This window comes from Arachis ipaensis, chromosome B03 (genome assembly GCF_000816755.2).
Source record: "Arachis ipaensis cultivar K30076 chromosome B03, Araip1.1, whole genome shotgun sequence".
NCBI classification, from domain to species: domain Eukaryota; kingdom Viridiplantae; phylum Streptophyta; class Magnoliopsida; order Fabales; family Fabaceae; genus Arachis; species Arachis ipaensis.
Genome location: NC_029787.2, coordinates 13,727,591 through 13,739,487, shown reverse-complemented (window position 1 = coordinate 13,739,487; position 11,897 = coordinate 13,727,591). Strand labels below are relative to the sequence as shown.

Here is an 11,897-nt window from a genome sequence, read left to right as displayed (position 1 = left end):
ATAGCTTTATTATGTAAAAATACAAGGAGAAAGTATTAAAGTATTGTTTTGATAAATTTAAAATAAAACTTTCAGTGATTTGGTTGAAATCTTTATCGCTGACAAAGTGTGGGCAAAACAAATTGCCCTTGGTCATAATATGTAGTTCTTAAAGAAAAACTTTATTTTCAGTTTACCAATTGAAAATTAATTATGTATTTCCAACTTCTTTTTAGCTTATTTTTTATTTAATTTCGGTTAGGCTCCTTGTGTCGTTTAATTTCTAATAGCTTTGTTGAAATTTACCTTTTTATTTTGGTGTCTAGTTGAAAGTTTACCTTTCTATTAGCTAGAATGGGACCCCAAAATTTCATGTATATATGCTATTTCGAATGATTGAATTCAAAATATAATTCTGAAGTAATTTTTTGGTAACAAGAGATCAAAGAAAAGCAAAAAACATAGCTAGAATAAAATTAAGATATATCTTGTTAAAGAAGATTCCCAAACTCTCTCCAACACCACAGGAGCTCAATTTGAGGGTTCATGTTTATATTAGCACATCTCACTATGGCATCAACAACATTGTTGGCAATCTGCTGAATATGATCCATATTAGTCTTTCATCTCCACTTCAAGATCTCATAGGTTTTGCTAACGATATCCTTGTCCAAGTAATAAGCTCCTATGTTTTGATCACTAATCAAATTAAAGGTTTCAAAGTTATCAGTTTCACAAGAAATCTCTCTATGACCACCTTCCCACAATAATAGTAATTCCTGCCAGATTGTAAATAATTCACATCTGCGCACACTCGCATAAGGTAGAGCTCCCATGCAACCTCTCAACTATAAACTATATGAATTTCTAATAACACAGCCAAATCCCGTCTTACTCTTATCATCAAAGACACTTGCATCATAGTTTACCTTGACTGAATCTTGTGGAAGAGTTGTCCAAGTAAAGCCGATGGAGTGAGTAGCATGAAGATTGAAGAACCTTTTTTTAAAAAATATTCTGCAGCTCATTGTTTTAAAACATAGATAAGTCCCACCACTTTATCAATAGACCAAACTTCATTGGAATTGAACACATCATTATTCTTATCCCTCCAAATCCACCAAAAGCAAGCAAAAAATAGGAATATATTGGTACTCTTACATTTATTAATCTAATAAATCATGCCCAAGTGTTGCAAATTCAACTTCTTCCAAATATTTCTGGCCTTTCATCGGTCCTTTAAAGCAATGCAGAATGATTTTTGGCACCTCGGACAAAAATTGGAAGTTGCAAGGTTTCTCTTAAATCTAAATTCAGCAGTTGAAATTGCATCATGAAGACAAAGCTAAATTAGGAATTTGATTTTTTCCGGTAACAACCATATCCATAATCAATTTCCATGCTCATCCCAACCGAACTTGTACTTACTTAACCACGTGTAACCACTGTCGGAAGAATACAACTTTGAAGTTGAAAAAGACCAACTCCAACCCACTATGTCGCTAGCATCCTAGCTCGGATTAAAGGCGTCAAGGCGTTGCTTGAAGTTATCAGATAGCAGGATAGCAACATCAGTCAAATTCCAAGTACCATCTCTTCAGAGGTCGCTAATATATAACATTGTATCCGATACGTGCACATAATTCAGTTGTCAAACTAAAAAGACTGTTGAAGTGAGCCAATATTCCATGAATAATCCCCCCTAAGAGCTTTGGATGCTTTATAAATACTCTTCCAAGTGTGAGAATCCTTCATCATATTAGACAAGAAGAATTGTTTCAAATTCTTATTGATTTAGCTATCAAAAGTTGCATCCAAAAGGACAATGTAAAAATTGCCAAATTAGCTTGCCTAAAAGAGTTAAGTTAGCACAAGCTGGATCTCTAACCCCCCAAACTCCAAATTTTTTGGGAGTTACCACAGTTTTCAAATGGGTAAGCTCATGTCCCTTCCATTCACTTGGCCCTTCTAAAGAAAATGACGCGTCAAGGAGAAAATCTTGTTCATTGCCTAGCTGAGAAAATAGGAGACTTGCATTTGGTAGATTGGAAGAGATAAAACAATAGAATTAATTAGACAAAGTCTACCGACTCAGTTTAAGAGTTTGTCCTTCCAATTTGTTAGTCTGAGAGTGAGAAATGAATAGAAGATATCCTAGTAAAGATTTCTTTCCTTCTAGAATTCACATTTTTTGAGCAAATGGCTTTGGATTTGTCAAAATTAACTTTTATTTCGGAGGTTTTGCAGAAATTAGAGAAAGTGTTCATGACATTCTGCACTTAAGATTTTCTAGCTTTACAAAATAAAAATAAATCATCGGCAAACATTAAGGGTGTGTGTGGTTGGAGGAATTATAAAATAATTCCTAGGAATTTTAAGATGGGAATATCATATTCTCATATTTGGTTCAAAGTTTGAAAAGCTATTCCTAAGCAAGTTTGATTTCAGGAAATCAAAATATCATCATTTCAATTCCCATCTTCCCTTTGGGTATCTTTGATTCTCATGAGAATAGAATTTTTGTAACAATGTAGTACTTGAACCACACACACCCTTAGTGATGATCTTGGGCCTCCTTTTGAGACTGCTGCTAACACCCAAATCCCACCCTTAACTTGACTAGAAATATAAGAAACAAGATATTCTATGCAAAGAACAAATAAAATAGAGAGATATAAGATCATCTTATCTGAAATCTCTTTGGAAGGTAAAATTATCTAATTTACTGACATTTTAGAAAATGGACAAAAAACAAATTTTTACACACTCCATCATAACCCTAATGATAAAACTCGGAAACCCAAAGCTATTGAGAGTATGCAAAAAATTTCCAATCCACTATGTTATAGGCCCTTTTCAAATTAATCTTAAAAGTAAGAGTACTTTTTTGAGATTTAGTTTGTTTTATAAAATACAAGATTTCTTGTGCAACAATGACGTTATTAGGAGTACTTCGACTTGAAATAAAGTCTTGCCATAAAGGGCTAAATTTCAGATAAAAAAAGACACATCCTGTTTACAAGAATTTTTATAAAAAATAGTGATACTGTGATAGCCTTATAAATAACATTGTTTGAGACTAATTAGTTAAAAATTTTTCGTCAAGAATGGAGTGTCAAAATAATTATTACTTATACTGATTATTAAGCATTATTATTTGCTTCAAATTGTCATTTTTATCGATTGTTTTAGGGATGAGATCAATCAAACTGAAGAAAAAAAAACACACACACACACACACAAATAAACTAAAGAAAAATTGAGATGTAATAGGCCAAGTTCAGCAAAATAATTTATGTATAAGACAGTATACACCATACTAAGAATGTTAGGTAAAAAATATACTTATGGGGATAAAAAGTATTATTAGACTAATTTCTGAGACTTAAATAACTTACTTATCTATTCTTTTATTTTATCTATCGATATTTTATCTTTTATTATATAAAAATAATACTAAAAAAATAAACAAATCTCTCTTTTCTAAACTACTCTTCAACATATATAAATCATAAAAATAAAAAATGTTATTTATCATCTTAACACCATTACTATTATTATACATATTTAATTTATAAAAAAAGTATATTAATAGAAAGTAGAAACTGCCTATTAATTGTAGGGTTTAAAATTAGAGGGCTAAATTGGTCATTACTCATTAAATGTTTAATCAATTAATCCTTTTATTTCTCTTTTACCTGCGTGACATCACAGCTTGCTTCACACGTCTTCACTCCAGTGGCACAATTGTAAATTACCATTTCGCGCCATTAATCCATTCGTTTCTTGACTTTTTTTTTTCTCAATCGTGTTCGGTTTCTTTCAATTCGGACTCACTTCACCCCTGCTCTCTCTCTGTGCTAGGGTTAGGGCTCAAAGACAGCGAATATTATTCCAGAATGGAAGAAGGGATGGGAGAATCCACGACTAGGGTTTGCCCTTCTAATCTTCGGTATGAGCAGCAACCGCAGCACACTGCGGGTACCATCAAGAAGATTCGACTGGAGAACTTCATGTGCCATGAAAACTTCGAGATGGAGTTCGTAAACGCCGTCAATTTCGTACTTGGTCAAAACGGAAGTCAGTTTGTGTTTTCCTTTTGTTTCTTTCCTTGGATTAGTTTTTGTTTGTTATTGCTTTTGATGGTTTCACAATATTCCTTCGGAAACATAGTTTGGCGAAATTTACGTGCTTTATTATGTATCTTTGAGTTTTCTTTTAGTGACATTTTTAGGAGCAAGTGGTTGGGAATTCTATGTAGTCAAACAGTGGATATAATTATTTGCAATTGTTGTGTAACGAGTTATTGTTGTTTGTTTGGTTTTGGTATTACTATTTCCAGGTGGTAAGAGTGCCATCCTAACAGCATTGTGTGTTGCATTTGGTAGTCGAGCTAAAAAGACCGATAGGGCAAACCATTTGAAGGATCTCATTAAAAAGGGTTGCAGGTAGATGTGACAAACTATTTCTCTCTATTACTTTTACTAGGTGGTGTCAGTGAGGGCTGCTAGCGGTGCAATGCCAATTTTTTTTTTTACTTATCCTGGGGCTTTCAAATGAATATGGTATCCGAAATCAATAATTTAGTTTTAGAGGGAGCTTTGGATTGGAGTTCGAAAGGGATTTTCAAGAACGTTTTCCTCCTTACCCAGAGAATGGGAGGCAAAACAAAAGTACAGAAAATATGGAAACAACCTAAAAGGATCAATATTCCGGATGCTGCTATCCAATGTAGAAGATAAAACCAACTTAAGAAATTGGGTTATCCTAGTGATAATCAACATTTTCTGTATTTATAGTTATTTGCATCTGCTGGGCGAAAAAAATTCTAAAGAAGCTTATGCTATGGCTAGAACAGGATATCTTGTTTCTGTAGCCTGCCCTTTGTCAAGTATGGGTGGACATAGTTTGGTTTGATAACAAGTACTAAACTAAACTACCCTAAACCAGGTTACAAGTTTAGAGATTTTGAACCAAACTAATCTTAGAAATCCCTGATCAGGCACTGAACCAGATTGAAATCTGGTGAACTGGCTTTAAACCAGTTAACAGTTCAGTTCGTCATTTGGCTTATACACACAACCAAAACCAAACATGATTCAAACTGAATGTATAAGTGAAGGTCCATTCCAAAATTATAGATCTCCAATGTGCACTTAAATGAAGTTGAACATGAACATGGGAGCTTTCATAGTCCTTCCCTTTTATGTTGTTTATTCAGACGAAATTTAACTCGCTCTTGTGGTGGATGTTTCGGTGGCAGTGGCATGAGAACTTTTTGATTCTTTCTATTATTCTCTGTCTGTCTTATCCTTGAGGTTCCAAGGAATAAGGGAAAGTAGTAACTAGTAACGCATAACGTAAAACAACAGGTTCGCATTTTGAAGCCATTTCAATAAACCGGTTTTTCTAACAAGGTTTCAATTTGTTTGGTTATGGCTTATTTGGTGAACTAATTTGTTTTATTTCATTCAAAGAAATAACTTTTCAACTTAACAGCTCAATACAATGTCTGGGAGATTTGTTAATGTAATTTGCGAATGTCATTTCTTTACGTAGTTCTTTATTTTATTGTTTCTTTGTAGCAATGCTGTCATCCATGTTGAAATTCAAAATGAAGGAGAAGATGCGTTTAAGCCTGAAATATATGGTGACGTTATCATTGTTGAACGTAGGATATCCGTATCTGCAAACTCCATTATATTAAAAGATCACCAAGGTGTGTTTCATGTTTTTTTAACATTTTGTTTGTTAGGTATGAAAACCATTCACGTGCCTAGCTAACAACATTCTAAGCTTTTGGTAGAAATGTTTTCATGACATAGTATTAGATCTTCTAAAAGGGTCTAGAGTTTGATCCTTGTTGCCCTTATTTTGCTAAATAAAAATCGAATTTTAGCACAACGTAAAATGGGCCTGTGTTTTCTCCTCGCCTTAAAACCAAAAATAGGATTTTGTGTTAGAGGTTGTGTTAGATATGGAAATTATTTATATGCTTGTATCTAATAGTTTAAGCTTTTGGGAGAGATGGTTTGTTACTACGTAACATATGTACAACTCTTTTGGATAATAGAATAGTTTTATGACATTTGCTTTACTAGTTAAAACACTGAAATTGTGGAATGGAGTGTCTATGAATTCTTTATACTTTGGTACTTCCCATCACTCTTTAGTATAATCTTACGGCCAAGATCACTGTTGGGCTTGGGTACACAGATGAGTCGGTTCTAAAGGGTGTCTGAAGAGATATTTAACAAATTCTTGTTATTGCATTTTAACTTGCGTAAAAAATGACGATAGTTGAATTTGCTTCCAATCATGTTTCCATATTAAGATAATTATTTTTGTAATTTGAATTTGATATAAACATTTTATTTATGGGTGTACCGTGTATGTCATTTTTTTTTTTAAATTTTATTTTTTAAATTCCCGCCATTTTCTAATTGAACTTTTCTTTTAATTTTTGTTGGTCATGATTTGTAGTCTTATTCATTTTTGAGAATTTAACTAATTCAATATGATTCAGCATGGTTTTAATAGTTGTGAATTTAGTGTTGCAGTCATTAGCAACCTTTTGGAAAAACCTTTCTACAAATGGTTGTCAATGATGCTATAATTCATTATTGTGATCTATATCCTGATCTTTTGACAGGAAAGAGAGTGGGCCATCGGATAGCGGATCTCCGGGAAATGGTTGAGCATTTTAATGTAAGATTTCTCATTTATTATAGAGGTTTTTCAAATATAGTATCTCTTATTGCTGGAAGGTCCGAGGTCTCAGTATTTTGGGCGAAGAAAACTATCTTGGATTTCCACTTTGTTGCTGTGTTCTAATGACTATAGCATAGTAAATTCATGATAGTATCAATGCTGCTATATATGGTTTCTATATTTTCTTTAAGTCGGTGGTTATGTGGACGGTGGAAGAACTAAACTACTCGTGACTTTAGTAATTAATTAATAATGATAATTTTGTTTGGAATTTCTTTAATTGAGTTCATTGGATGATGTCTCTGCTGTATATATTTTAAAATGTAAGGGTTCCTGTTACTTTGTTGACATACTAGCTAAAATTTCTTAAACATTGGTGTGGTGTTGTTCCCCCCTCCAACATTGAAGTTTTCTCAATGATTCAATCTTCTTATTTTTCAGATTGATGTGGATAATCCGTGTGTAATTATGAGTCAAGACAAAAGCAGAGAATTTTTGCATTCTGGGAACGATAAAGATAAATTTAAGGTTATCACTGCATTTTGATATAATGTTTTTTAATATGCTTACGCAAAATCTGTGCTCATACTTTATCTAATAGTTTTTTTACAAGGCCACACTCCTACAGCAAGTCAATGATCTCTTGGAAAACATTTCTAAAGAAATAGGTGTCGCACATGGCATAGTTAAAGACTTAGAGGGTTCAATAAAGCCTGTTGAGAAGGAGCTTAAGGAGCTGCAAGACAAAATCAAAGCTATGGAACATATTGAACAAATGTCTGTAGACATTCAAAAGTTAAAGAAGAAACTTGCATGGTCTTGGGTTTATGATGTGGATAAGAATCTTCAGGCACAAAGTGCAAAGATAGATAAGCTAAAGAACCGGATACCTGCCTGCCAAGCTAAGATTGATCAACAATTGGTATGTAAGCTTATATGTTTGTCTCCTAGTGACGTTTTGATTTGCCAATTAATATAATTTGGAGTTGTGTTTGTGGTTCAAGAATAATACATTCTAATTTTGTACTGTATTTCAAATGTGAAGGAAGTTATGTATGGTAGACAATGAAAACTAGGGTATTTCATTGGGTTTGTCTTCATAATTCTGAGGCTTGCCAGAACTGGTAGTACCCTTCAGAATGGTGGCTAAACTCTGGATTGTTTCAAATGGTAAATTGTGAGTGCATTATGGGAATGAATTCAAAGAATGTTCTAGTCTTGCTATATTTATGATTAGTTACAGTATTGTAACTAAGCATTTCTAGTAAAAAGCTATTTGTGAAATAGCTTTTTGCCACAATCATGATTGAGAAAGTTAACGTGAAATTCCATTATGAAGCATTGTATATACGAGTCTATGTTTATGATAAACCCTTACTTTTTAGTTCTCATTTTTGCTTGAATGTGTTAGTCTTGCTCCTTTGTTTGCGTATAAATAATTAAATACTTATTTTGGAGGATTCCTTATTCTTCCCCATGTTGCACTGGGACCTTTTTTTCTCTAAAAAAAACTTTACTCACTTTTCTATAGTAGTAGTTAATATGTCTTCATGATGCAACTGCTTTTAAACTCCCATGATGTTTGAGTGGCAGAGTACAAATCATTCTTCCTTATTTTGGTCTTTCAGCCAATTTGAGGTCACTGCAGATATTTTTCTTGTATGTCAGCTAGGAAGATGTTTTTGTTCTTCAGCTAGCAATGATTTGGAGAATTTACTGGCATTTTGTTGTTTTTATTCCTTCTAGTTAATTTAAAATTAGATTGGGATTTTAATTCCTTTTGCAGAATGATATTGAAAGATTGAAGGAAGGCATCTCTGAGAAGAAGGACGTAATTGCAATTATGATGGAAGAGTATACACAACTTAATCAAATTATTGCTGATCAAAATCAGCCTTTGTCCTTGGTATGTTGGAAGTGGGATACTTTCTTTTTTTTCTATGTCTATTTTATGTTGTAGTAGGTATCATGTCTATTTTATGCATCTCCCCAATTTTAGGCTAGAAAAGAAGCTCTTGAACTTGAGCATGACTGCAATTCCAAAACTAGCAAAGTACAGAAGATGTTACAGCGACTTAAAAAACTTGAACAAGAAGTGCAGGATCTTCATGAGCAGCATGTGAAAAATACTCAGGTATCCATGTTTATGGATATAATGATAGTTAATTGTTTCTTGATGTTTTTTCAATTTTATTTTCTCAAGTTGTAAAATATGCTTATTTTATTCACCTAGTGGAACATTTTTTTGGTTCAGTAAATCACTGATTCTTTTGGAATTCATTTTAACTTCTTGAAACTAAATTTTGGATACAAGAGTTCCTAGAATGAGTATCTGTATTTTTCTAAAAGATGAGGTCTTCCTGTGATTTTGTTTACTTGAATGATCAAAAAAATTATGCTGTATTTTCAGTTAGTGCATTGTTGAAGGATTCTTGAATGTTTTCAACTCAAACAACTTGTTAGTTACTCCTTCTCTTCCCCAGCCCCCCGCCCCTCTTTTTTTTTCAATGCTCATACATGTATCTATAATGTTTTGTGTGCTCCGTTTTTCTTTGGTTGTGTGTGCTGTTTTCTGATCATTCATGTCATCAATTTGAAATGACTAATTGTTGATTACAGTGCCATGACATCCCTTTTTTTTTTGTAATCACCAATTCTATTGTTTATCATAATAATGCAGGCTGAAAAATCTGACTTGGAGGAGAAACTTAAGGGTCTCCAACATGAGGTTCATGCTGCTGAGCTAGACTGGGGAAGGTTAAGCTTTAATTGTGATATTTCATATTTGTGTTTTACCTGGATTTGAGGAACTTTTCTCCCTTATAATTTGTTATTGATCCAGGTTAAAGGAGGAAGAGACTAAGTTAATGAACAACATAAATTTGCAAAATGAAGAAATTAAGACAATTGTTTATAAGGTGTGGTGATTTTGAACACTTTTCATCTATGGTTGTGATTCATCTGTTATTGATGTTTACAAGCTAAGATTATTTGTTCCAAATATGCTATTCTTGGGTTGGTTGTCTTGTAAACAAATTTTTATTTGTGGTTTCCCTTTTGTTTAATTTGATGAAATTTTGAAAATTGTTACAGTTTCTTCCCCATAAAATGCAAAATGAATGGAGAAAAAGTATCTCAGACTCCTTTATAAAAGGGGGATATAAGAAACTATGAAAATCACATAGGGATCAAGTATCCTACCTCCATTTTATTGCAGAGAGATAGAGGGAGATGTGAATCATAGGATTTTGTCAACATTTACTTTTTAATTACCACTAGATGTCCTTTTGTTCCAAAGTCTTGTGATAAATGCAATATTTATTTGTATATGGGAACTATTGATACGTTCTAGATTTAAAAGTTCAAATTTTGACGACTAATTGCTGAAAATGTTCATGATATTTCTGAGTTTTTGCTTATGCAAATTGTCATAGTTTATTATTCATTTGACAGGTCTTCTGTTCTTTAATTTCTCTTTTTTTTAAAGCTTTGCATGTCACTTTTTGGTAAAACATGTGTGCTTTTTCTAGATCCAAGATCATGAAAACAATTGTAATGAAATCTCCAAGCAAATCCGCGACTATGAACAGAAACAAGGCAATAAGGTATGACACATCCTGTGTTTGCTGAGGCTCGAATTAACAATGAAGGTTTTCATTTGTTTGTTCATCCTGTGTATGTTCAAGATAGATCTAACATACTAAAAAGCATAGCAATTTATATTAAAATTTACTGACTTTGACAATGTTATTTTTGGAAACAGATTGCAGGTTTTGGAGGACAAAGAGTAATACATCTGATATATTTAGTTGAGAAAAATCATCAAAGGTTTAAGATGCCACCGATTGGTCCAATTGGTGTCCATTTGGTAATACAGTTTGTGATGCTTTCTTGTTATCTGTTAGACACTGTTCATCTTGTATTTGTAGGCTTGTGTTGTGCATTTTGACGCTTGAGGGGTTAAATCAAATTGTTTATCAGCCATTGTCATTCCTCCTTAAAAGAAGACATTAACGACTATGCTTTGATAATTATATAATATAATATTTTTAACTGATCTGAAGTTTTCTATATCAAATCTTATTTAGGATGGCTTAATTGTGGGATTTATTTGTTGGATATACAAAGGAATAAGATAGCTCTGTTCACCAGATTGTTCTCTTGGTTTTCTTGCTGTTAGCAGGAATCCTGTTCTAATAACTGCCTTTTCTTCTAATGTTTCACTTACTAAGTTACTAGGCTTCGCTAGTTAAATTGTCATGGGTGTGAGATCCTTTCCCTTAACACCTTCTATCCCTGACTTTTTCTGTTGATCTAATCACATATCAAGTTTAAATCCTAGCTTTGTCAGTTTAACTGCATTAGGAAATTACTTGACTGTCCCACTAACCATACCAAATTATTATTACACGGTCTTGATTTATGGTTTAACAGAATTTACTTGATGCTAAAAAATGGGCTGCTACTGTTGAACATGCCATCGGGGGATTGCTCAATTCCTTTATAGTAACTGATCATAAGGATTTTCTTCTTCTGAAACAATTGGCGAAGGAAGCAAACTATAGGAACCTTCAAATTATTATTTATGATTTTTCAATACCGAGGTAACTTAATTGCTTCTTGTCTGTTAGCATGCTCTGTTGCTCTTTTTTGTTTATATAAGTCTGGTTTCTCGTGTGATCTTGTGTCTAACTGCGATCATGTCTGCTTTTGGTGTAGGTTAAAAATACCACAGCACATGCTTCCTGAGACAAATCATCCATCAACACTTTCCCTTTTACAATCTGAGAACGACACTGTGATTAATGTCTTAGTGGATCTAGTAATTAACAAAATCCTTGCTTGTGCTTTAGTTAGTATCTTAATGTTTTCTTTTTGCTGAAGAACCTTTTCAAGATCATGTTTTCCTTCTTCTTTTCCCCAATTTATCAAAACCTGATGGGATTTTTTGTCCCTCTAGCTATTAATCAATAACTATCAACTTTGATGTTGGGTCCTGAGGGATCAATACCTGAAAAAGAGCTCCACATTGGTGGAGCAACACTGAAAAAGAGTGTTATAAGGCAGCCGGCCAAACTGAAAGGGCTACCTGCGGAGGGTTTTGATCACCAGTGGCCAAGTAAAATGCCACTGGGTGAATTGCCATAGAGTGGAGCTGTTGGGATGCTTTGTTATGAGTTTCGAGATGGTCAATACTTAAAAAAGGA

The 11,897-nt window shown here is 33.3% G+C and overlaps 1 protein-coding gene across 4 annotated transcripts in view; it reads left to right on the top strand.

The window, feature by feature from the left end:
* Positions 3,776-11,897, top strand: part of LOC107629715 (structural maintenance of chromosomes protein 6B) — a 17,494-nt gene continuing 9,372 nt past the window's right edge. Inside the window, exons 1-14 of one of the 4 annotated variants that reach the window (XM_021118226.1) lie at positions 3,776-4,059; positions 4,322-4,427; positions 5,565-5,698; positions 6,632-6,687; positions 7,132-7,218; positions 7,292-7,612; positions 8,477-8,596; positions 8,690-8,824; positions 9,371-9,447; positions 9,533-9,608; positions 10,221-10,295; positions 10,454-10,558; positions 11,125-11,294; positions 11,410-11,512. In XM_021118226.1, the coding sequence (XP_020973885.1) occupies positions 3,879-4,059; positions 4,322-4,427; positions 5,565-5,698; positions 6,632-6,687; positions 7,132-7,218; positions 7,292-7,612; positions 8,477-8,596; positions 8,690-8,824; positions 9,371-9,447; positions 9,533-9,608; positions 10,221-10,295; positions 10,454-10,558; positions 11,125-11,294; positions 11,410-11,512 (1,746 nt within the window). In that variant the 5' untranslated portion in view covers positions 3,776-3,878. The remainder of the gene's footprint in view (positions 4,060-4,321; positions 4,428-5,564; positions 5,699-6,631; positions 6,688-7,131; positions 7,219-7,291; positions 7,613-8,476; positions 8,597-8,689; positions 8,825-9,370; positions 9,448-9,532; positions 9,609-10,220; positions 10,296-10,453; positions 10,559-11,124; positions 11,295-11,409; positions 11,513-11,897) is intronic. The other 3 variants (XM_016332581.2, XM_021118227.1, XM_021118228.1) reach the window with 3 other exon arrangements.